The sequence below is a fragment of the Oryza sativa genome, chromosome 2 (genome assembly GCF_034140825.1).
Source record: "Oryza sativa Japonica Group chromosome 2, ASM3414082v1".
In the NCBI taxonomy this organism is placed as follows: Eukaryota; Viridiplantae; Streptophyta; class Magnoliopsida; order Poales; family Poaceae; genus Oryza; species Oryza sativa.
Genome location: NC_089036.1, coordinates 29,779,191 through 29,804,009, shown reverse-complemented (window position 1 = coordinate 29,804,009; position 24,819 = coordinate 29,779,191). Strand labels below are relative to the sequence as shown.

The 24,819-nt window shown below is 41.8% G+C and overlaps 2 protein-coding genes across 4 annotated transcripts; one reads left to right on the top strand and one right to left on the bottom strand.

Moving 5' to 3' along the window:
• Window positions 1-5,342: 5,342 nt before the first annotated feature.
• LOC4330479 (histone-lysine N-methyltransferase SUVR5) lies at window positions 5,343-18,016 on the bottom strand. Of its 3 annotated transcripts, none has more exons than XR_010739735.1 (13): window positions 17,707-18,016; window positions 15,661-16,613; window positions 13,239-13,541; window positions 13,047-13,157; window positions 12,248-12,358; window positions 8,469-11,210; window positions 8,160-8,321; window positions 6,982-7,027; window positions 6,731-6,847; window positions 6,511-6,620; window positions 6,118-6,255; window positions 5,891-5,978; window positions 5,343-5,817 (listed from the first exon to the last, which is right to left on the bottom strand). XR_010739735.1 is itself a non-coding variant. In XM_015770350.3 (13 exons), the coding sequence occupies exons 2-13, from the start codon at window positions 16,492-16,494 to the stop codon at window positions 5,710-5,712; spliced, it is 4,695 nt and encodes a 1,564-aa protein (XP_015625836.1). In that variant the 5' UTR covers window positions 16,495-16,613; window positions 17,707-18,016; the 3' UTR covers window positions 5,343-5,709. The 3 variants fall into 3 exon arrangements, 2 of the variants coding, with proteins under 2 accessions (XP_015625836.1, XP_015625835.1); XM_015770350.3 differs by lacking the exon at window positions 6,982-7,027 and having other exon boundaries at window positions 15,661-15,810; window positions 15,940-16,613; XM_015770349.3 differs by lacking the exon at window positions 6,982-7,027.
• Window positions 18,017-20,929: 2,913 nt separating this feature from the next.
• LOC4330477 (protein KINESIN LIGHT CHAIN-RELATED 2) lies at window positions 20,930-24,782 on the top strand. Its single transcript, XM_015770294.2, has 3 exons — window positions 20,930-21,078; window positions 21,264-23,236; window positions 24,205-24,782. Exons 2-3 carry the CDS (start codon window positions 21,315-21,317, stop codon window positions 24,416-24,418), a joined length of 2,136 nt encoding a protein of 711 aa, XP_015625780.1. The 5' UTR covers window positions 20,930-21,078; window positions 21,264-21,314; the 3' UTR covers window positions 24,419-24,782.
• The last annotated feature ends 37 nt before the right edge of the window (window positions 24,783-24,819 follow it).

The window sequence follows — 24,819 nt, the reverse complement described above, 5'->3', positions numbered from 1 at the left end:
CATCTCGGTTCACCATAGTGAAAAAAATGACTACTGGATTTGTGGGTTTCTGAACCTCAGGCCCCAGGCCATGGTTTGGATACCAGGGGTCTAGATCCATCTCTAGACACTATTGATGATAAGGCTATCTAGGATTTATTTTTTCACCACCGCTATGAGGCAGGTGCCGCTGGTGGCGAGGAACCTGCCTCCGGTAACATCAGTCAAAAGTAGAGTGCGACGAGGTGCCTCGAGGCGTTTTTGGTTGTTGTCTTGGTTCTCCATGATGTGCTAGGTTGCTAGCGAGATGAGTAGCTCTCATCTTTGATCCTATAGCTAGATAAATCTTAGAAAAGGGCAAACCAAATCTCCCCTAAGAAACATTTCTTCTTTGAAAACATAAATGAATTATATTGCCTCGCAATTGAAGTGAACTAAAGGACATGCATGAATGTGTTTTATTCCAGAGGCATGGAAAATTTTGTAAAGAAGTATCTAACAGCAAATCTAATGCAAAAATCTAAGTTATACGAAACAGTTGTCGATCTTATCACGTGATCAAGTGCCGGATAATGTAACTGGTGATGCTGTCGTGACTACACGTGTGGGTGACTAGTTGGCATCGTTGTCGAGCGCATATGCAGCTAGCCTCAAATCAGTAATATTCCTCACGGCGGAAAATAGTAATATTCTATATTTTCCATGGAGATATACAAGCTTTGTGCCCCATCTCTCTCTCTATATATATACATATGTGCTAACTTTGAGAAGATTCCTAGCTCGCAAAAGAAACAGATTCATACTCTAGCAGATATGCCTAGCGTTGAATGGGATTCCCTGCTGCACCTTCGATCTAAAGAGTAAAGAGGTGCTTCAATTCATTCGCTTATCCTGGCTGCCTAGCTATGTCTCTTGCATTCTTGGCTACAGATTTTCAAAGCTATCCTTTTCTTCTTCATCGTCATCTTCTTCCTCCTCCTATCGGAGAATCAATTTTATCGAGATTAAAAGTGAATTATCCGGTCTTTCGCATTATAGATTAATCTTTTTTATAATAAACCAGCTGGTGTAGTGTACACGGTTTACGATCGAACACAAGACCTCACAATTAAAACTATACACCCTTATCACTGTACTATTAAGTGTATCTTTAAATGAGTCATATGAGATTAGCCTAGTTAAATGGTGATATTGACCCTTGATGAGAGTGTGCGCATTTTTTTTCTCTTCTGGCTATAATTCATTGGTTGTATAGATGTTGTTGGTAGGGTCGGGGGGAGATAGGCGCATGGAGCACATGTGTGGGTGACTTTTGGTAGTTGCGAACGAGAAAGGTGGTCAATGAGTATCTGAGAGCAGATCGAAGACGGCCGCTTTGTTCCTTCTGGAGGCCATCATATTCTCTGTGCCTTCTTTTGTCCTCAGCCAAAAGTTTTGCCCGCCAGGATACCCTTGCCTGTAGTTGTAGCATAATAGCTGAAGGTGAAGGATATATGGATTGTACTAAACGCAAAACAGTTTTAAATCACACGAGCCGAGCTTTCGTGGTGTTTGCGATACTTAGAAATAATAAGAGGTGGAGTAATATGAACGGTTGATCAAGAGAGGGTAAAAGTTACTGTAAATAACAGTGGAGTAATTAACTTATAAAATAACATATTTTATTTTGATTGGATCAAACAATTGGCTGCATTTATCGGCATTGTTTTGTAGAAAAAGAACTGTTAGTCTTTCGAGGCATTTTGACTCCAATATATTTTGTATCATTCGTTGAGAAAATGTAAATCCACCCATACAATTTGTCTCCAAATAAATTTTTATCATTTTCTAATATTTGCATGTATTTGTGAAAGGACATGTAGCCTAATGGTTACAAGAGCCTCAATAGCACATGAGGTCCTGGGTTCGACTCCCCATGGGAGCGAATTTTTCAGGATTTAACGGCGCTGTGTTTTCAGTGGTAGGCGACGTACCCATCGATAGCGAAGCGCCTGTGGTGACTTGTCAATTCTCCAGGATTTGCCGGCCCAATCTTCGAAGATGCTCATAGTGGTGAGTTCTCCAGGATTTGCCGGCCCAGTCTTCGAAGATGCTCTTCGAAGCTCATAGTGGTGAGTTCTCCAGGATTTGCAGGCCCAGTCTTCGAAGATGCTCATAGTGGTGAGTGCGCGTGCGTTGTGAGTCTTCGAAGATGCTCATAAGGGTAGGGTTTGCGTGTGTGTTTATAGGGGTGAGTGCGCGTGTGTTACGAGGGTCTGCGTTATAATGTGTAATTCTAAAAAAAATATTTGCATGTATTTTTGTGCGGTATCACAAATTTAAATTAAGTTGATATGTGTGTTCCTATATAAAGTAGCGAACGCGGCAACTAAATTAGCCCCTAATTTTTAGCATGCGTACATGCATGCATGATTAAGTTGGAAACAATCGGCGTGCGGAGTATCCAGGCTGCTGCCACGGCGGTGTCGGCGGCCTAGCTGGTCTCCGGGCAGGTTGGTACCACGCGCCGTGACGGCTCCCACGTACGTCAAGGTCAACTCCTCGTCCACCCCCAGCGTCCAGCTGGCACCGCGACCGGGTGATCTCTCACGAGTCATGAGAGGCTGAGAGCGGCCTACCTACGCTCTCGGTGGTATTTGCCGATCGACCGGATATATTGGCCGCCTCTCGGATTGCGGAGAGAGCCAGAGACGTGTTGAACTGATTAGGAGTAATCAAAGGGTGGCATTTTTTAAGCTACAGTTTATAACCGAGAAAAACAAACGGATATAAGAGAATCTGGCTATTCCAGTATATAACTAAAATCTTTTTATATTATGAGGCATGAGTAGATAACCCGTATTTAAGTACTTAATGATAAGCCTATTTGGTAGGGCTCTTATAGCTAAATCACAATCAAACAGCTCCACATAAAAGTATTATAAAATAAATTAGAAATGTAGAGTTTTGATTTAGTATGCTCCATGACTCAAATTTAGACCCAACTTCATAAATTAAATTTAGAAGCTGAAACCCTGCCAAACAGGCGCTGTATGTTGAGTGCATTGTTTATTTTTGGAATGATTAAAAAGAATACACATCAGTAAAAAACTTGATAATTATATATTGAATGCATTGTTTATTCTCCAAACTGTAGTGGTTGGGATTTAAAGAAGATCCTACGTTAACTATCAATTTCTAATTCTTATTTCAAATTTCAAGTTAATTAAGTTAACAAAATACAAAACTGACAGTCAAGTTAGACATCAATGTAATTCTGAATTTATTATTGGATATATTTTAGGCCATGTTTAGATTCCATCCCAAAACTTTACATCCTGTCATATCGAATGTTTGAACACCTATAAGAAGTATTAAATATAAGCTAAAAAATAACTAATTGCACAGATTGCGATTAATTTACAAGACGAATCTTTTAAGCCTAATTGCTCCATGATTTGACAATGTGGTGCTACAGATTTGCTAATGACAGATTAAGGTGGTGTTTGAATCTCCTGTTTCACGCAAAACGAGGTGTTAATAACGTGTGATTAATTGAGTTTTAGTTATTACGAAATTGAAAAATGGATTAATCTGATATTTTAGAATAACTTTCATGTAGAAAGTTTTCGCACAAAACGCACCGTTTATTAGTTTGAAAAGCGTGCCACTTTAATCCAAAATTTAATCCAAACTTTTCAGGACTAACGAACGGGGCCTAATTAGGCTTAATAAATTCGTCTCGTGGTTTACGGACAGATTTTGTTATTAGTTTTTTATTAGTGCCCGAACACCCCATGCGACACACTATATAATATCCGATGTGACACCTAAACACCCCCTCAGGATAACTAAAAAAGAGTCTTATCAATTTGAATATCATGTTTCATTTAACACAAATAGATTATCATAAATTTTAAAATTAACTTTAAAATTTAAAATTGACAAAATTAGTTCTAGAGCATCGGAAGTTGTCGATTTTGGTTTTATAGCATCAAAAGTTCAAGGCTCATTTTGATAGCACTGAAGTTACCTCCGTTATTTCTGTTTAGCATTCCATCCAAACTCCAGTTAGTTTTCTTTTCTTATTATTATTTTTCAACAAAAAATTAGATCAAACACCAATGGTGGCCCTCTTCCACTTCCTTCTCATCTCGAAACAGCAGTCATACAGGAGCTCAGGCCGGTCAGCCATGGTGCGAACACAGTATGCTGGCTCCACGAGCTCGTCATGTAATACGTGAGCCCTCACGAGCTCATCCGCAAACCGCTGTGTTCATCCGCGCTTGCTAGGTGTGATCTATCCACGTTCTAGCTTTGCCCGGACAGCGCCATCGTCGATCGATCTCGTCTACCGCGCCGCCATGGCCATGCTAGAGCTTGTTCAAATCTTGCGTGCTCAACCAGGTCCATTTCCTCCGCGGCCGTGCCGCTTCCGAGTTCGTCCGCGTGCACTGCCCTCGGTCTCCCCTAGATGCGTCATCCTCAAGCTCATCCAATCCATGAACGCCCGAAGTGTCATTGTCCAGCTCGTCGCCGGCATTGTCGGGTCCGCACGGAAGCAAAGCCCTCCAGATTATTGTCGGCGCCCTTGAGCTCTCTCCGACATGCTGCCCTCGATCAAGCTCATCCATCGGCCCTCAAATTCGCCCCGAAGCACCACCCTCGCGCTCGTTGCGGGCTCGCCTGAGTGCCGACCCGCTCCTCCTTGCCCTGGATCCGTTGTCTACCGACCCAAGAGCCGCCGCCTCTAGCATGCCAGAACCAGCTGCCACCATCCAAGGCTCCAACTCGCTCAGCGCTATACTGTCATGGTCGAGCTCGCCTGATGCCTTGAAGAGTGGTCAACCATAGGAGGGAGAGCGTCAACCATAGGAGGGAGAGCGCAGGAGGAAGAAGATAGAGGTAGGATGGGGTGAGCCGACGGAACTGCTGACGGAATGCTAAAAATAGTAACGGATGTAGTTTTCAGTGCTATTAAAGTGAACCATAAACTTTTAATGCTATAGAATCAAAATCGAAAACTTTCGATGCCATAGAACCAATTTTGCCTTTAAAATTTGGTTGTGGCCGTCAACGAAGCACTTAATTAGTTTAAAAACATGTTGAACAAAGAAATGCCACAAGGTGTTTACGACCACTTTCTGATTGATCAAATTCACGTTATCAGCCCAGTTCATACCATCACATTTTAACGAGAAAACAAACTGACTACTTCCGACTTTTTTGTTTCCATCGGTTCGTCGTAATGTTTTCGACAACTACTTCGACTTCCAGTAGTAAAGTCAGCTTTCCTTTGTTTCTATCTTTTTTGTTTCCATAATAAAATGCATTAACAAATTCCTACAACACATTAAACATGCACTGCAACACAAACAGAACTATTTTGGTTCAACTTCGACGATGGCGCTTATGAGCAGTAAAAATTGAATGAAGGTATGTTACAACGACACTTCACTTCTGGCCTACGAACAATGCAGCCTGAACTGCTTTCATTTCAGGTTGCTCCTAACAAATGATCAGTTAAGCATAAGTGTGCCACACTAAAATCAATCGTATGGTGTGCCTAATAACTGTTGAGAGACCTATATGATGATTCCTAATGATGCATGGGGAATTAGATCCTAGCACTGCATTGTTGCTCTAGAAAAAAACATTGCTATCCCTTGCTAAGTGACGCCATTGTAGGAACTTCTGGAGATATGCTAAGGATTGGACTGCTCCGTTACCATTTTCTGCCCCACTGCAAACTCAATACACACGTCCTCGGCAATTCTTAGCACCACAATGGCAGGGGCATCCATCACCAGGTAGCAATTTTTGTCCATAGTCATAGGCCAATTCTTCTCCCATCAAGATCTGGACAACAGTGAAACAACAATTAGCAAGGTACGTATAACGATGTAGGATGAGGTGGTCAAAAAATTCTTACATCCTGGTTTGCAAACAAACCAATGTGCGCAAGCTGACAGTCTTTGCTCTCCACCGAAACTAAACGCGTACTGAGATTTGGGGAACAGCTGCAATGAAGGGGCAAAAGCATTGGTTCCAGAACAAATTTATCCCGTAGTAAGATGTTCCCAAGTACTCCTTCCATCCCAAAATATATTAACTTCTAAGTTAATATATTTTGGGACAGACATAAAATAGTCCAGTTACCTATGATTAATAAAACGGGATACGTTGCCATATCTTGTGGCATCAATCACGTATGCAGTAGTCCCTGTAGTCTGAACTCTTTCCCTGTCAATCTGAGAAGTGATTTCAAACAAGTAGCTGCTACCACTTTTTGCCTCCCTGAGATCCAATAATTTTCTTATCAGTTTCTGAGCATAATAATAATACTCCAAATGTTCAGACTATAGAACAAGAACAGCGTGAAACCAGAATGTGTGCAAGATGAAAATATAGTTTAGGCAGAGATTGGGCATTTAGGCAAGACTGGGCATCATAATGACCAAGAAAATTCAATGAAGCTTACATGGAATGCACCGGAGAAATTCCAATAGATTTCTAGCCTAAATAAAAGAAATAACAAGAGAATCATCAAACCTTTCTACATGTCTTATGGCCCCATCATCCTTCATCTTCAAAACCTCTCCAATGTACTCACATACAAATGTGCCCTGTGGAATAGGTTCTGCGGCTCTAACAGCCCAACCCTGCAGCATTTGACAAAACAAAAATATCACTTGTAAGCAGGTTTTATCTTGACGTCAAAGGTAAGGTGCAACGCTCAGGAAACCAAAAAAACAAGTGGAGAATATTTCACCTTATTCTCAGTTCTGAAGACTTCCAACTTTACCAGCAGTCCTCTCTGCAGTACTTTATTCTGACAGGAGGCATCACAAGTGCATGATGAATTGCACTCATATATAGGATATCCTTCCTGCAAATTTAACAACACATAGACATCAAATTATACAATAAAATGATGAGAAATGAATGCCTAGATGATGGATATCTTTGAAATGAGCTCAAGCAAAAGGTGTACAAATACTCAGTCAGACATTATCTGCAGACCTGAAGAACAACTCAATATCAATGAGCCCAAATCCCACGCACATCCCTTTTGACATTGGCAGATAGCTATTGGAATTAGTTATGTCACCATAAAAGATGAACGAGATAATGCCACCATGGATGTAAAGGTCAAATCACGACAAAATAAAGAGGTTTGTTTTTTAGATGAAACCGTTGTATGCGATAATGTCACCATGGATGTGGAGCCTGTAAATTATGGTTAAAGAACCAATCTACTATTGTTTCTGCAGCTCTCCAGAAGTAAGTTTAAGGGTGAATAGCAACAGAAGGCTTTTGATACAGCTATGGGACTCAGAGATTGCATTAGTAATTAAAACAGGTTAGAGTATGCTATACACGAACACCATAGTGGATAAGGACATCCTTAATAAGAACATATAAGTGGACATGATATTGAGCTCAGGGAGATGGCAACACACAATGATAGGTATTTATTTAATCGCAGTTTAAGCTAAATTTCAAAATAAGATGGCAAACTTCTTGAGAAAAATGTAGTGTGCTTGCATCATAAAGAAAAAAAAGGTTGCATTACCAGCTAGTCACAGATATCAAGGTATCAATGATCAGATCAATGGGGCTGCGCTTGCTTGTGCTTTGGATTAATCCAAAGGTGATTTTAAATTTTAGATTTCGATTTAGGATTAACTTTTAAGGGTTATTTCATCTCTTTCATTGCCCAGCTCTATGTTCATGACTGTTAAGAAGACAACTAAAAAATCTACCTAAAATTATTCTTAAAAGCCAAGCTTCAAAATTCGAAATCGCTTTGGATATCACAACCAAGAACAGCCAGCACAACTCCATTCACAAATACTGGCCACTTTTGACTACTTTATTGGTTCACGATACGGAGGACATGTCATTTTTTTCCAAAGCACAGCTTCACATTTTGCTCTTATTTAATATCTCCCATCCTCATCCCATTTGTGGAGAAAAGTGGACAAGAGATTATTTATTAGGATAGTTTGGTCATTTTGGAGAAAACAAATGTAAGACTTCCCTTGCGTTGGTCAAAACCCACATTCTTGAACAGAAATTGATGGTGGTACTAGTGCACATTTCTGTTCATATTTCCAATGTTCCTAAAGCCATACATGCTAGAGTACTTGTCAAAAAAACATGTGTAGGTAAAAATATACGCCAGTAACAATTATTACCTGCAAAATAACTTTGCTATTTTCATCATATGCAAATCTACCACGCATAGGTACACCATGGAGATCCACTAGGTTCTCATAGATACTATCAAAGAGGCTCACATGATCACATTCCTCAGGACTGCAATGGGCATGAGAACAAGCACACCCAACCATAGTGTTCTGCAGGTAAGCAACTTATTAGAAGACTAAGTTGCAGGAGACAAAAAAGTTGCAATATATAAAAACCAAAGAAAAATAGTCTTGGTTCCTTTCGTTCAATTAATATGCAAGTTTCTGTTCATCATAAAAGCAAAATCCAGAAAATACCTCTGAATCAACAAGAGATGAATCCATCAAACGCTTTGTGACGTAGTGGAAACCTTGCCAGGGCAGAGAATTTTCACTTTGCAAAATTTCTCCAGGTTTCATATATGGAAATTCTTTTGCATCTACATCAATGGCACAGACAACTGGAACTTTCTCCCTGCCAAAGCTAACATCTTCACAAACAATAACCATCTCATTCTTAAGATTCCAACCAAAGTGCTCTGAATCAAGAACATAGTGGTATTCATCCATGCCCCATATCTCATCACCAATTGGAGGACTCATCACAAAATCAACTTGGGTAGGCTGTAAAGGGAGCAAGGAATTAGAACTAGACCTGGACTTGCAACCTTTAGGGCAAAAGAATTCTTCTTGATGCCAATCAATTTGGATGCCAACATCACTACAAAGCTTTGCAGCTTTCACAAATATGTTATCAGGCAAGATTCCATATTTAGCTTTCAATGCAGCACGAAGGCTTGTCTTACAGCAAACAGAACGGGCAATAGACAGAATATCAAGGTTGCTTGGGTGGGGTCTTGTCTTTTGAATCTTTGAAAATAAAGTCAATGCCACGTCTGAGCATTGGAAATCCAGTAACCTACCAAGGGTGGTGGTCTCAGATTCCACAATGTGTGATGTATCCATAGATAGATCCAAGCTTTGAGCCTTAAAATGTTTCTCAACTCCAGAACTAGTCCTCTTCTTCAATGAGCCGGATGGTCTTAAACTTTTCTTGAAGGCTGAATAATAGTGCCGACCACGGTTAAACTGATACTTTTCACGTCCTGAAGGGATATCACTGACTGTACCTGAGTTTGTATGAGCAACTTGATGGTGGTGGCCAAGATCTGGCAAAAGATCAAACATCATCCCACATAATCTGCAGGTGAACTTCTGTAAACCATCATCCTTACCAAGGTTATGGTTATCATAAAGGAGCTCATCACTTGCCCTTTCTGTTCTTTTGATAGATTGACCCCTAGGTCGTCGAGGGACATGATCCAGAAGGCTGAAATCTCGAGAATGATCTGAAACAATGTGCTGCCATAAAAGATCTGTGTTCAAAAAGTTGCTGTTGCACGATATACAACGTAAGAGTGTCGAATATTGGAGATACTGAGCGCCATGTTTTTCCTGCACGTGCCTTTCGAGAACTCTTCTGTTGGTAAATGAGTCCATGCATACAGCACAAGAATAGCCTCTGAAAAGCCACCGCACTTCTTTTTTGTGAACCTCTGTCCAGTGTAATCCAAGTCCTTGATCATCAGAGAACTCCTGAGAACATATTTTGCACTTCAGACCAGGTGAAGGATGTGTCCCATCTTCACGTAACACCATCACTGATCCATCTTGGTTCTCAGAATGCATTTGATTAGAGCTATCTGTACCAAAGCCCCAAACATGTGAAAGCTTTTCTCTCTCACTAGAGATCAGTTTTAACAAAAATTCTCCAACATCAGGATTTTTTGACACTTCAGCTAATATCTGGGGCATATGGTCACTACCAAGACCCGGGCGTTGGTGAGAAAGATTGTTTCTCAAGAACCAATAAAGAAACTCACATGCCTGATGTAAGCACAGTTTTTCTTTCCTTGACGTGCAACACTTCAAAAGATTGATAAAGACATCTTTAGAGATGAGTCGACTTTTTCCATTTCTGGCACGTTTAAGGAACTTCGGTATGTGCCTCTCACAGTAAAGTGTGTGTCGTACGGCATAATCCTGGCATTCAGCAATATTGTCATGAGAGCGAATTCCAATGCAAATAGAAGCATCTAAGTTAGAGTTTTCCATGGAAGTTGACATGGGGTAGCAGAGATCAGCGTTCTCTGACACGTTAACTTTATCACTAGTTGTCTCAACAGCCATGGTTGGTGTCACTTTCATGTGCACAGCAACCTGGAAATTATTTGCCTGCTCTGAGCCTACACTACAAGTTGCATTTGAGGAAGACATCTTCTCCACGCTTTTCTGTGACTCTTCCCACTTACGGCCCTCAGACGAACTTAACAAACTATCTGAGCTCATTGCATCTGGATTTGTTTGGAAGCGGTGCTTTTTACAAAAGATAAAACCATGCTGGGCTCGATGCTTGCACTTTCTACCAAGATTAGTCATCCCCCCACACAGTGGAGTTTCAACAGTAAGTGACTTATCTTCCCTAGACGAATGGTCAGCAAAATGCATACTTTGATGCACACAACAGTAAATATCACCATCGTTTGCCCACCTACCACATTGCCTTCCTTTTGCTTCTATATATGCAGAACACTGCCGAGAACTCTTGAATGAATCCAATTCATGTCTGACATTGTGTAAAGCACTATTTGGTTCTCCAGTGTCCTGGACACCAGAAGTACTGGGGAAGGCAGCAGTTTTATTCTGATCTCTTGACTCTAATGGTCCTACAGCTTCATGAATGATGGAGATACTGGGGAGGTTACTTTTGTTTGGGTCTTCACTTAATGTGTTGAGGTTAGCATCATCCTCTTGTGAAAAATGAGCTTCTCCTCTGCGGACTTCGAGTTTGGAATGTTTTATACGAGCTTGTTGATCCATACCTGGATCATCATAACAATTGTGTTGTTCAAAGTTGCCAGCATTGCCAACTGGATGAGATGAAAAGAACTGTTTCATGACTTCCTGTTTCCAAGTTTTCCACTCGGGGACTAATTCAGGCTGCATTGGTGCATTCCACAATTCATGAACCTTGTCCCAAAGAATAGCTTGCCTAAGTTCCTGTGTGGAAAGGGTCTTTAGCAAGGTTGGCCAAGCTTTAAATAGTGTGAGAAACAGTAGCACATCAAGTGTAACAAGGGAATAATCAAATAGTAAAGCACGTGTAGTGCAGATCATTTCCATTATTCCATATATTATTTCATCAGTAGCAGACAGACACATAGTTAGCTTCAAGAAAGTCAAACTACATAACAAGGTCAAATTTCTACAATAAACTGAACAACTTATCTCTCCTATTTGGCACTGGTGATCCACTTGCTTTAACAAAGAGTGCCACAATGTCCAAGAGACAATGCTTTGGAACAACTTCCCAAGTGACTACAACTGGGTCACTAGCTTAGTAATCAAACAGACCAATATCCATATGATTTCAAGACAGTGGTTTGAAATCTTCAAGTTCGATGTGCACAAAAATACACTTTCATCTTAGACAAGAAAGACACATACCCAAATTAGGAATCTATTTCATGCCATCTGCATACTATTCCGTCCGCTAAATAAAGAACAGGGTAAAAAAGGATAACCCCATTTTGTAGCAAACCAAACAAATGATCCCATGGAAACACAAATTCAGCTAGGATCACAAAAACTATAAATTAACACATTTCAGGTGAACATAAGCCACACAAGCGGACTGTATGATGAGACAAGAAAGTGAGCTAGCCGGTGCAAATCATGAGAAAATATTATGACCTACTGTGGTCAACATTTATACAGCCCATGCAAGGATTGCAAAAGATTATTAATGTGACACTCAATAATTAAGTCAACATTATCTATTTTTACATTAAAAAAAATACCACAACATTTCAGTTCATGCTGAAAAAGAGAATGGACATGGCAGCCACTTTATTTGAGATGTGCTAGCTTGAACTTAGTCTCACGACTAAAAACTATACATGATAGAAAAGGACCAGATCATCCAAAAACATATTAACTACTCACTCCGCTAACCAGCAGAAACAACTCATACAAACTAAATCAAGGTTCTTATAAAAAAATGGTGAAACCTAGACAATAACAGAAATCCATATTACCTCGGTAAGAATTTCAACGGTCTCGGCATCATGAGCATTATTGCACTTTTGGCTCCACAAGTGAAAAGAATTTTGCAGCCAATGACAACTTGTGTAGTCTGGAAGAATCATCTGAAATTAAACAGCTAAGGTAAACTATTGCCAAGAAACAACTGGAAGAGGCTATTGCAGAATCATACATTTATCTTATTTCTGTAATATCGCTAGATGGCGTAAATTTGATGAAGCGGATGATCTAATGAACATAATACTGCGCAGAAATATTTGTATAACATTTGACCTCATTCTCATCAATAAGATATACAACCTCGAGCCATAAAACCAATTTCCCTTTTTTCACAATATCATGTCAACCATAAACAAAATTGAAATTTGCCAGGATAATTATCATCCAGTGTATCCTTTGGGATTGAGCAACCTCCCAACCAACTGCTTATAACAATGATTTAGCTTTTCATATTAATGCTGCAAAATAATTCCTATTAGGCGTTGTGTCAAAATGTACGTCTCAATTTTCTGGCATAGTTATGTACACTAGTATCATGGTAGTAACAGTTCATGATATGTCCTACAAATAGATAAAATAAAAAAAGGTACACAAATTAACTTTGTTCTATCCAGAATGTGCATCAGTGATAAAAGGGATAAATAGCAGCCAGAAAGGATATCATTCATAAAACAGTGAGCGACCAAGAAATAGAGCATCGTAAGAAGAACAAAACAGATATAAAACTTGCTACAAGAAAATTGAAAGGAGGTTCCATGATATATCTTTAAGGAATAGAGTGCTTAGATTTACATTTTGAAGTTTGACAAGCATCTTCCCAAGATCAGTATAATCTCTACAGCAAGATGCTTCCCGAGCAAACTCCTTCCAAGTTGTGGCCATCCGAGCATTCTCAACTACAGCCTATTAAACATCAGAAAGACTGTCAAGACGAAGTCATCGGTGCTACAGGAATACCAATGATTCATAGAAGAAATAGCAGACCTCTGTATGAAGCTCGTCACTAAAATTTAGCATGGAAATAGCAAGTTTCTGCATGATGAATCGTCGAGGAATACTCAGATCCTTCACTAGCTTTCGCCATTTGCGATGAGTTCCATTAACCAGTGGCAGAGGATATTCCTCAATTGGACGGACAAGTAGCATGTCTACCCAAGAATAAGTTCTTGTACGGGGGAAGAAAACAATGATATAGCTCTTCCTGCCATGTGTTGGTTTTGCCTTTAGAGTAGATAAAGGACAGTCCACTCTAAAGCATTGAATTCCAGTTTGCCATTTTCCTCTCCACTATTTTCAAACAAAAGGGAAAAATGATAGTTCAGAGAAGGATCACTGAACAGTTGTGAGAAATCAGCACGCAAAGGAGTAGAAAAGGTAGGAACTGGTGAATGGCTGATATAAGGGTCCATAGCCAATCTTCTGAACAGCTCACTGATCAGAAAATCCCCTTTTTTCTAGAAATAAATGATATTCAAGTTTTTATGCTTATATGCAACTCATATACAGTTATTTAAATTGCAGAAAACTGGTTGTTGACCTCAGAACAGTGATATAAATGAATGGAATGAAGTAATAAATAGAGGAAAGTTGAAGTATTTTTCTTTCAGTAATAAAAATCAAAGACAACAATACATCAGAGAACTTAGTCCAAGTCATACATAAAATGCATATATGTTTATGGGACAGAGAGAGATCAAGCTACGAAAATTATGTAATACCAAGAAATGCCTCGACTTGGAAGACAAACTACCTAGTAGGAACGACCCTTGAAATAAGAAAATTACAGCTAGATCGAATCTCAAGCATTGGACAGCCTTTTTCTCTAGGAGCAATAACTACAACTAAACAACCCTCGAGTGATATCCTATCTCTTCAAACTAGCACAGTTATACCCAGGTCTGCTAATTCAGCTAAAATCGTGTATAAAACAAATGCTTGTGTATTTTCCAGAAAATTTTTTAAGTTTCAGAAGATTACAGGACTTGGACACTCAGGTGTTATATTTAGACATTAAACAATTGATATTGACGGCAACTAAAACTAGGACTGTATCCTTTTCTAATACAAAGTTGAGTACAAACCTAGCGTGTATGTTACTCCCTCCGTTTCAGGTTATAAGACGTTTTGACTTTGGTCAAAGTCAAATTGTTTCAAGTTTGACTAAATTTATGGACAAATATAGTAATATTTATAATACTAAATTAGTGTCATCAAATCAATAATTAAATATATTTTCATAATAAATTTGTCTTGGGCTGAAAATGCTACTACTTTTTTCTATAAACTTGGTCAAACTTAAAGCAGTTTGATTTGACCAAAGTCAAAACGTCTTATAACCTGAAACGGAGGGAGTATGTAACATCACCAAGTTAACAATGACCCTTGGATCAATCAAATCATCCAATCCAATTATTAAACATCTCCTAATATAATTGATGATATTGGGACAAACGGTGCTTGGGTTTGGACACCATAACTTAGCTTTGAACTAATTATGTTCTTAACAAGGTTGTCAAGTTGTAAAGCCAGGTCGAGTCAGGTGGTCTTTCAACCGACTTGCTGACTAGTTCCAATAAGTTGAAGAGCAGTCTTTTAGACTACTGCCACATTCCTTCCTACTTGGGTTGTTCTACTGTGGTTCGCTGCTGCTGATGCCCTTAATCTATGAGCATGGCAATAAAACAGAGATAACAGAGGAGCCCAGGAAAAAGAGGGAGCATATAAGGAAAAGATAGAAAAATAAACGCACGGGAGAGGTACAGTTGTTGCTTGTACTACTACTAGCTGCTGAGCACGAGAGCAAAATAGAGAGGGAAGAGAACAGGAAATGAAAAAAATAAATTAATGGATGAGAGGAGAGGACCCTGAGTCATCACCTCTCGAGCTTATCCTCTGCCTAGCGGCTGGCGGCTGGCTATATATGGGGGAGGAAACCTAACAGCTCCGCCATCTCCCTTGAACTTCGTAATAACGGTCACAGATGGGTCATTGTTGCTGCCTTGCTTCACTACATCTTTTGCAGCAACCAAATCAAGACTTGGGCTCGTGGCCCTCAAGTCATTCTTCCTGGTAAACTACTTGATTGGCCATGACTGAGACACAACTTAATAACATAACAGTGGCTCTTGAAAATTTTTAAAAAAATAGATTTCACAAATTGAAAGTGTAGCAAAAATTCTATGTTATGCCTATTGCTACTCCTGAGGGTCCAGGCAATCCAATCTAGTTCTTTAAAAAATCTAGAAACTTTACGGCACCCACACATTGTGTTCTTATTAAATTCACAAGAAAATCTATGACTAGATGTAGCAAAAAATTTATCTCCACGGCGTATGTAAAGGTCTCAACAATCCAATATGTTAAATATTCAGCCAGATTCATATAGTTAAAAATAAGCAAATCGTACCTTTACCCAAAGTGCAACAGTCTGATCTTCTGCACCAACATTTCCTGTATTGGGATGACCACTTCTATAATGAGTATTGCCATTACAACTGTTGTTAAGAACAAGCTGATCCATGTTGTTCTTAGGTGAGACAGATGTCTCATTCTCTTCCTGTGGAGAAGATATTTTACGTACTGGATCAATGCTGCAAGCTATTTCTGACAGATCTTGAAGTGTGCACTGCAATTCTTTCTGGACTGCATGACATTCTAATGTATCAGTTCCAGCTTTATTACTTACCATATCAGATCCAACTTCCTTGTTCCCTTTGACTTGTTCTTCAGTAATGTCCTTGTCTTGAGAAGGCTGAGCATCTCCATTGGACTGGCATGGCCTAAGTACAGTCACTATATTGGCAGGTGGATGCGTCTCTTCCCGAGAATGAGGTGCATCCTGATTACTAACACTCTGTTGATTGACGTCAACAGACGTGCTTTGAGGGGCATCATTTTCAGTGCTTAGACTCAATTGAAATCTAACATCATTGAAGTATGCATCAGAACCATTCATCTCTTTTGGGGGCTCGGCATGCATCTTCTGAGGTAAATCTGACAAGTTAGCATGAGACTTTTCAGAAGAACCATCCAGGTTCTCATATATGCTTGTTCGAGAACAATTGTTAACTTCAACAGGCTTGCAGCTAACTGTCTCACTTGCAGGATGAGCATCAGAACCTTGCCACCCATGATCATCATGTGACAAGGCATGTGTCATATTGTAGGTAATAGGTGTTGTTTTCTCCAAATCATTCTGTAATTGGCAATCTACTTGCATAACAGGAGGGTCCATCAGCATTTCTTTGGTATGTTATGATCTGCCAATCCACTATGAAATAAGGCAGGACTAGCGTGAGCACTGAAAGAACAATCTCCTGCTGGTTTGAAGTCCATAAACACTAGTGACTTATTCAACACCTAGAAGAAAAAAAAAAGGTGTTGTTTATAGTATGTACATTGTACAACAGAAGTGTGGGACAACAAACAAAACAAACTGGAATAGATCAAACCAGACCTGTAATTTAAACAAAATGTCAAAGACGGTGCAGTAATTAAAAGAAATATTGCATTCCACTGCAAAATTCCCGAATCCCCTTGATGCCATCACTCCACATGTCAGTGAAACAAGGGTTGGCTGATGGCATATAAGAGACCAAGAGATTTTCCAATGGAAAATAAGGAATTTCCCCTTATCATTAAAGATAATATGGGTAATATGAATATGTGGATTGCCCACTGTACTATATATGCATCGATACATTTATTTGGTTTTGTTTCTCATCCTAATTTCTTAGGATCCATAAACTATTAAGAGTTTGCCCTGAACAAAACTTGCTCTACCGGACAGTAGAAGGTAAAGTGGATAGACACCATAATAACAAATAGCACTGCAATTGTTTACAGTACGTAATAAAAAAAACATATTACAGTAAAGGTATTCAGGAATCAGGAATACATGCAATCAAATGATAATGCACTAATAGTTAGACTAGTACAAAGATATGGCACATTCCTCTGGAAAGTTTAACAATGAGAACCATAGCACCACAATATGAACTTAACAGAGGAAACAATGCTTGGGTTTGAACTATATGGCATGAAATCCCAGTCCCCTAATTTTCACAAAAACAGATGAAGCAAAATCACATCGGAAATATGAGGAGTTGGTTAAACGTGTAAAATCGGTGCGAATACGTGGGCATTGTTGCAGGGCGGGTCGGCAGCATTAACTCTACCCAACTCATCAAAACCCTAACGGCTTGTTTCAATGTGCAGGCAGGTTCTCGCGGCAGAGGAAAAAAATACACTGGGAATTCAAGCGCCCGTACGACCCTCACCACAGCAACCACCGCTTCCTCGGGCGTTTGGTCGATGAAACTAAGATCCCTAAACGTATTAGTGCGCCCAGCGACCCAAACCCCCCAAAACAGCGCGGAACGTAACCGATCCTGCGAGAGAGAGAGAGAGAGAGAGAGAGAGAGAGGGAGAGGAGGAGAAGCGAGAGATTTACTCATTCACCCTCCGCGGCGAGGCGCCCGCGTAAGCAGCGGGGGAGGCGGCGGCGGGTGCAGCAGTCCACGGACGCCGTTGGCGGGCGCAGGCCGACCGGAGCGCTCGCGCACCGAGGGGGGGTCGACGGTGGGTGGGGCCCAGCAGCGTACGGCGTCGAGCGGGGAAGTCGGGCGGCGGCGGCGGCGGCGAGAGGAGGTGGAGGTGGCGGTGGGCGGTGGGCGGTGGCGACGGAGGAAGAAGGGTTTGCGGCGTGGCCTGGCTCGGCCTGCGACGTGAGGGGAGGGAGATGGGGGGAGGAGGAGGTGGGCAGGCAGGCAGCGTGCGCGATTCCCCGCAGTAAATGGGAAATGGGAGAGAGAAAAAAAATATATTGGGGGAATTAGAAATTTTCACCGGGTTCACCGGCCCGGGCCGCGAATCCCACGCATATGCTCCTGCGAGCGCACCGTGTGTCGCCATGTGGGCCGCTCGGCTGTTTGGGCCGGACGAGACGAGACGGCGGCGGCGCGGCCCAACTTAAACGGTCGCGGGCGGCAAGTATCCCGTGATCCGGCCTCGTTTCACGCGCGGGCGCCCGTGCGTGGCCCAGCTTCCCGCGGCCGCCTCCACCGGGAGTAGAATGTGTGTGTCCGCTGGTGCGCACGCGTAGCGGAAGACGGAAGCTAAGCGCTGTTGCTTTGGAACAGAGAGGATTCCTTCGTCAGGTAAGGACCAACCTGGTTTTTCAGCCAAGATGTTTGAGCTGATCCCGTTCGTTCCTGTCTGCTGTTAATCAGCTAAAGTACGATCAAAGTTGCTCGAGTGTGAGATCTTTACCTCCTTTTGCATACAGGAGTGGATGGAATTCAGATTAGGTGCAGTTATACGTGTAACTGCAAGTTAACGACGGTATATAATTATAGCCGTATGTTTTATGGTTAATGGTTCAGATTCAACGCTACCGTAAACCTGTGATCAGTGCTCCCATGCTATAGTATTTCGCTATTATTACTCCCTCTATTTCACAATGTAAGTCATTTTAGCATTTTCTAAATTCATATCGATATTAACAAATGTAGACATATATATGAACGTGTGAAATGCTAGAATGACTTACATTGTGAAACGGAGGAAGTACATCGCTATGGCTAGAACAGTGTACAATCTAGACTGTCCGATTTACATTCAATGGTACCCGCTACTACCGCTCAGTTGCAATCACTACAGATGATCCAGATTCGAAATTATAACATGCCAACCGAGCTTTACCCAGTTTAACGGTCGTGACCAATAGTATATGTGTTTTCTATTCGTTGCCGATGTACGGTGGATGACGAGAAAACAAATGAAGCGACGCGGCTGTCACGGCATCGCGACAACCGACCGTGTCACGATCCCAGCTGCGCATGCGAAACTATCGCGCGCCGATACTACTGCTACTGCTGCCGGTACAGCACGGCCACAGATCATATACTACTACTACATCTCTCTCGCCTTACTTAACACTGTCTGTCTCCAGCAACATGTCAATAGCTTAATCACACCCCCATTAAAATTAAAAAAACGCACTAATCGAAGAATTGACCAGCCACCACGAACTCTATCGTGACTGGAGAAACGAGACGTTCTCGAGGTGGTTCAGGTGAACCCATCCAATAGGAAAAGATAAGCTATAGCTCGCCGGCCTGCCGGTGATGAGCAAGTCTTGCCTACCCTGAAACGTTCTCCTCCTCCTCCTCCCTACAAAAATCCACAATTTGCGTTGCGGATGATGCCTTTTGTTTGTTTGTTAATTGCAACATGGCAACCTTCGTTTCTGCCGTTCCATCGCTGTCTTGCCAACCAATCGTCCACTCTGGCCTACTGCTGTGCCCCTTCTTCTCTCCGGCTAACAACCGAGAAACAGCAGAGACAAAAGCCTCTTCTCCTCTTTTTAAGAGGAATAACAGATGTAGAGACAGAGATGAGAAAGAAAAGGGCAATAACATATCGATGAAAAGATCTTGCAATCATGGCAAAGGTATTTGTTTTAAGTATAAGAGCTGTGCTGCAAAATGAAGCAGCATGTCGGTCAAGGGTTTACAATCTCGGAGAGCACAAATCTACAGGAAGCCGATTTTTTTTTTTAAAAAAAAGAGGGGGTACTCCAAAACGAAAAAAAATATATTTCATTTTGGCACTTTTTTTTACCTAATTAAAATATTTTTTCTAAATTAACAAAAAAATGAAAAATAAAAATCAAGTTTTCTGATGAAATAGTTTCGTTGTTTCGTGCTAGGGGGGGGTCCAAAATTCTCAATTTCTTGTACCGAGATTGCAAACCCTGTAGGGATTAAGCCACATTATGGACGTACTTAGAACAAATTAATCACTGATGGGAATGATAGTAGTATGATACCGAGTGGGTTCGCATTCTTTCCTTGTCTGTCTCTCTGCCTGTGGTTCATCCGTTCCCTACTTTTCGTTAGACGGAACAAACCAACCAGCGATCGATCGATCGATCGAGCTCGAAATGCGGTGGTGGATATATGTTGCCAGCAGATGCGACGTCCAATTTCAACGACAAGCGTTTTCGCGAGCTCGGCGGTGACGGCTTCAGCTCACCAACCCAACCCAGCAAAACCGCGAAACCAAATTAACCTGCAACCCCAAGAGAGAAAAACACACGTCGCTCAAACTGAATAAGACCGTTATTTTTGTTGACACATCGGTCGATCGTTCGGTTCGTTGGTGCCCATCGGATTATTATGCCTGTCAATGTGTTATGCATATGCCATATCGTTTAAACACATTATGCAATTCTGTAGTATCATTTATTGAAAATTGTTATGCGTACGATAAAATTGATACGATTTTATTACAATCCTATCTTGCGTGCGTACAATTGGACCACGAAAATACGTTGATTGTAAAAGATTTTATCGTGTGCATAGCAGTGCTCGTTATTTATTTGCCAGTAGCTTTGAATTTTTTTGTTCTATACTTTGCGCTTAAACATAGCTTTAAGAGAAAATGACCATGTTACCCTTGTGGCTTAGCGGCGGTCATTTGCACTAATATACAATCATTAAGGATGCTGATTAGCCACGAATGGATTAAGAAACGCTTAATAATGGAACTACTAGTACATTTTCACGGCCCGCCCCAGTCGAGTGACAGTCACGAGGCACGCGACACGTAAATAAATACGGAGCTCTTAATTACGCTTCGTCCTCCTCCCCTCCCCTCCCCCCTCTCTCTCTCTCCTCGCGGCTGCAAATCGAGAGGAAGAGGAAGACGAGAGGAGAGGAGAGCGCGTGGCGTCGAGAGGAAAAGCCGGAGCCATTGAGCCGCAGGCCTCCTCCTCGCGCGCGAGCGCGGCCGGCATCTCCGGCTCGGATCGAGCTTGAAGGTACGCGTTGTTCCATCCGTGGTCCCTCCCTTTCCCGCGCCATTTCTTGATGGGACACGCTGTAGATTGGAGATCCATCCGGGGATTGGTTTCTTTCCCTCCAATTTGACCCGCCATGTTTCTTCGGGATTTCTTTCTTTCGATGCGTTTGTGCTTCGCTGATAGTAGTAGCGGTTTGTTTCCAGGAGAAATTGGGGGGCTTGAGCTGAAAGATCTTGGTACAATTCTCCCGCAAAATGCCTGGAATTATCGTGGATGGAGTTGTCACAGAGGAGGCACAAAACGAGGTGAACTCCTCGCAGAACAAGGACAATTCGTCCGCCCCAAGATCGCCGGTGGCTTCGAAAAGCATGCACAGCGAGGCGCTGGAGATGCATGTGGAGGGTTCCGGCGCCGGGGAGCCATCGATTGAGCAGCTCTACAACAATGTGTGCGAGATGGAGAGCTCAAGCGAGGGTGGATCCCCCTCGCGGGAGAGCTTCGGCTCCGACGGGGAGGAATCGAGGATCGACTCGGAGCTTCGCCACCTTGTTGCTGGGGAGATGGAGGCCATGAAGGTAATTGAGGAGGAGGAAGGGGAAGGGAGTGGTAATGCCGCTAATGCGGTAACCGCAGCTGAGAATGGGACTCCCGTCAAGGCGATGTCTTCGAATTCATCGAAGAAGTCGTCGAAAAAGGCTGCGAAATCACAGCTTGAATCTGAGTCTTCTGTTGGTCCTAATGGCAAGGCATCCACCGAGGAAGGTGAGGCCGAGGTCAGCAAACCCGGAAGCCGAGTTGGCCGTCGACGGAAAGCTAGTCCTAATCCACACAATGGGACTGAAGATGCTGGGCTTAATAATCCAGACCTTGGTCCATTTCTTCTTAAGCATGCGAGAGATTTGATTGCCTCCGATAATCCTCGTCGGGCACTGAAATATGCTCTTCGTGCCACCAAGTCATTCGAGAAATGTGCTGGTGGAAAACCGAGCTTGAACTTGGTAATGAGTTTGCATGTTGTGGCAGCAATCTACTGCAACTTGGGAAAGTATGACGAGGCTGTACCTGTACTACAGCGCTCCCTTGAGATCCCTGTAATTGAAGAAGGTCAGGAGCATGCTCTTGCGAAGTTCTCTGGGTGCATGCAATTGGGGGACACCTATGGGATGCTAGGCCAGACTGCGCTATCACTGCAATGGTATGCCGCAGGGCTTGAAATTCAGAAGCAGACATTGGGGGAGCAGGATCCAAGAGTTGGAGAGACTTGTCGGTACTTGGCTGAAGCTCATGTGCAGGCATTACAACTTGATGAAGCACAAAGATTGTGCCAGAAGGCTCTTGATATCCACAGGGAGAATGGTGAGCCAGCCTCATTAGAAGAAACAGCTGATAGGAGGCTGATGGGTCTTATCTGTGACACAAAGGGTGATCATGAAGCTGCCTTAGAGCATCTGGTGATGGCTAGCATGGCCATGGTGGCCAATGGCCAGGAAACTGAGGTAGCATCAGTAGATTGCAGCATTGGTGACATTTATCTCTCCTTGGGCCGGTATGATGAGGCCGTGTTTTCTTATCAGAAAGCTCTTACTGTATTCAAGACTAGCAAAGGGGAGAATCATGCAACGGTGGCCTCTGTTTTTGTGCGGCTTGCGGATCTATACAACAAGACAGGGAAGCTGAGGGAGTCAAAATCATACTGTGAAAATGCCCTTAAAATTTATCAGAAACCTATTCCAGGAACTTCATTGGAAGAAATTGCTACCGGTTTAACTGATGTTTCAGCCATTTATGAAACCATGAATGAGCATGAGCAAGCACTCAAGTTACTCCAGAAGGCCTTAAAAATGTACAACAATTCTGCCGGTCAACAGAGCACAATTGCTGGAATTGAGGCTCAGATGGGCGTCTTGCACTATATTTTGGGGAACTATGGAGAAGCTTATGACTCATTCAAGAGTGCGATTGCAAAGCTCCGCACTTGTGGTGAGAAAAAGACGGCCTTCTTTGGTGTTGCCCTGAACCAGATGGGGTTGGCATGTGTTCAAAGATACTCGATAAATGAAGCTGCAGAACTGTTTGAGGAAGCTAGAGCTGTTCTGGAGCAAGAATATGGACCTTATCATCCAGATACTTTAGGAGTGTACAGCAATCTTGCTGGAACTTATGATGCCATGGGAAGGTAAGCTCCGTATTGATTCTTGATCAGTTTTTTATTTTTTACGGTTAATAGACTCTTACATCGGTAGCAAAGCTGTGAATATGGACATCTTCCTCATCTCGCAGTATATCTTGGACTTCGGCAAATTAACTGCTAGCTTTTCATCTGACTTTTGTTCTGTTAGACATCTAATTATCACCAGCCATCTAGATAATATTTTTTTTCCAATTAAAATTTACAAAAGCAAAGGGTCCCTGGTACAGTTTATCTTAATATCCTCGATGATTTATCACAATGTGAACATGGAAATCAATATGGTTTGTTCTCAACTATGGCACTGATAACTGCTCCATGTGACCATTCACACAGTATATTGGTGCTCTTTATGCCCTGGAGACAGTAGCGGTGTGTAGACTCTTATGAGTGCCAATTCTTTTATGTTTGTCGTTCGCAATTTGCATCTTCCAGCTTGGACATGATTGGTCTCTTTGTGCAGCCTTTTGCAGCTTCAATTGAATTGAGCTGATATTGGTTGTTATAAAGTGGGATCAATTTAATTGAAGTAGGACCATATTAAGACAATCTTTAATTGCATGTAGCCAGCTGCTCTGTAAAAGAAGAGTTGCAAATACTTTATCCTCTTGCTTTATCCTGCCCATTTGCTTTCAATTGTCCGTGTGGAAACTTCATGCTACTTTGTATGTCATGTGGATTGTCAGCTTTATAATATTCTTTATAATTATGATGCAAGTTTTGACCTACCAATACAGCTGGCTTCTTGATAAGAACTAACACCCTAGTTTAATTGGCTAGATCAGAATTCTGAAGAGGCATAGCAATCTTTCTGAGATACTTCTTAAAAACTACTAATGAGTATCTAAAGGGAAAAAAAATGTATTTCACATCAGCTTGTTTGCTCAATGCGAAAAGGTTTTTGATTTGTTTCTTAGAATAACATGTTGGTGTACCTGCTTTCCTATGTTATCCAGGCTGGATGAGGCCATTGAGATCTTGGAACATGTAGTTGGGATGCGCGAAGAGAAGCTGGGCACAGCTAACCCAGACGTCGATGACGAAAAGCGGAGGCTTGCAGAGCTACTCAAGGAGGCTGGTCGGGGGAGAAGCAGGAAGGCAAAATCCCTGGAGAATCTGCTCGAGACCAACCCATATACTGTCACGAAGAGAGGTACAGTTGCAGCATGAGGCACACACTGCTTTGCGAGGAGAAGCTTGATGCAAGCATGACGCTAAGGTGTATCAAATTGGGCTGTTTTTCTTTTTTCAGATTTGGTGAGAGGGGTAATTGAAAATAGGATTTGTTTTGAGAATCTAGAAATGTCAAATGTTCTGATTAATTGTTGTAAAGTTGCAAAGTATGATTCGCTACCACTTGTTCCCTGCTCATGGCTCTTCACCGTGCTTGGGAAGTAAAGCGCTGCTTCCATGCTATACGCAGCTGAGCTTTTATAACTTTATATTGTAGACAGTGTGAGACTGAACAGCTTGGTTGGTTGATATTGCAGCAGATATCATGCATAATAAATTGTACAGGCATATTACGGTTCAATTTTGATTGTAAGATTTCTGTTTGCAAAAGCTACCAG

Excerpts from the sequence above, each read along its gene's own strand:
- LOC4330479 (XM_015770349.3), bottom strand. The coding sequence starts at position 16,494 with ATGCTGATGGACCCTCCTGTTATGCAAGTAGATTGCCAATTACAGAAT. Across the intron at positions 6,848-8,159 it reads ATAGCAAAGTTATTTTGCAG|GAAGGATATCCTATATATGA; the intron begins GTAATAATTGTT and ends TTAAATTTGCAG. Across the intron at positions 5,818-5,890 it reads GTTTGTTTGCAAACCAGGAT|ATCTTGATGGGAGAAGAATT; the intron begins GTAAGAATTTTT and ends ACTGTTGTCCAG.
- LOC4330477 (XM_015770294.2), top strand. The coding sequence starts at position 21,315 with ATGCCTGGAATTATCGTGGATGGAGTTGTCACAGAGGAGGCACAAAAC. Across the intron at positions 23,237-24,204 it reads ACTTATGATGCCATGGGAAG|GCTGGATGAGGCCATTGAGA; the intron begins GTAAGCTCCGTA and ends TATGTTATCCAG.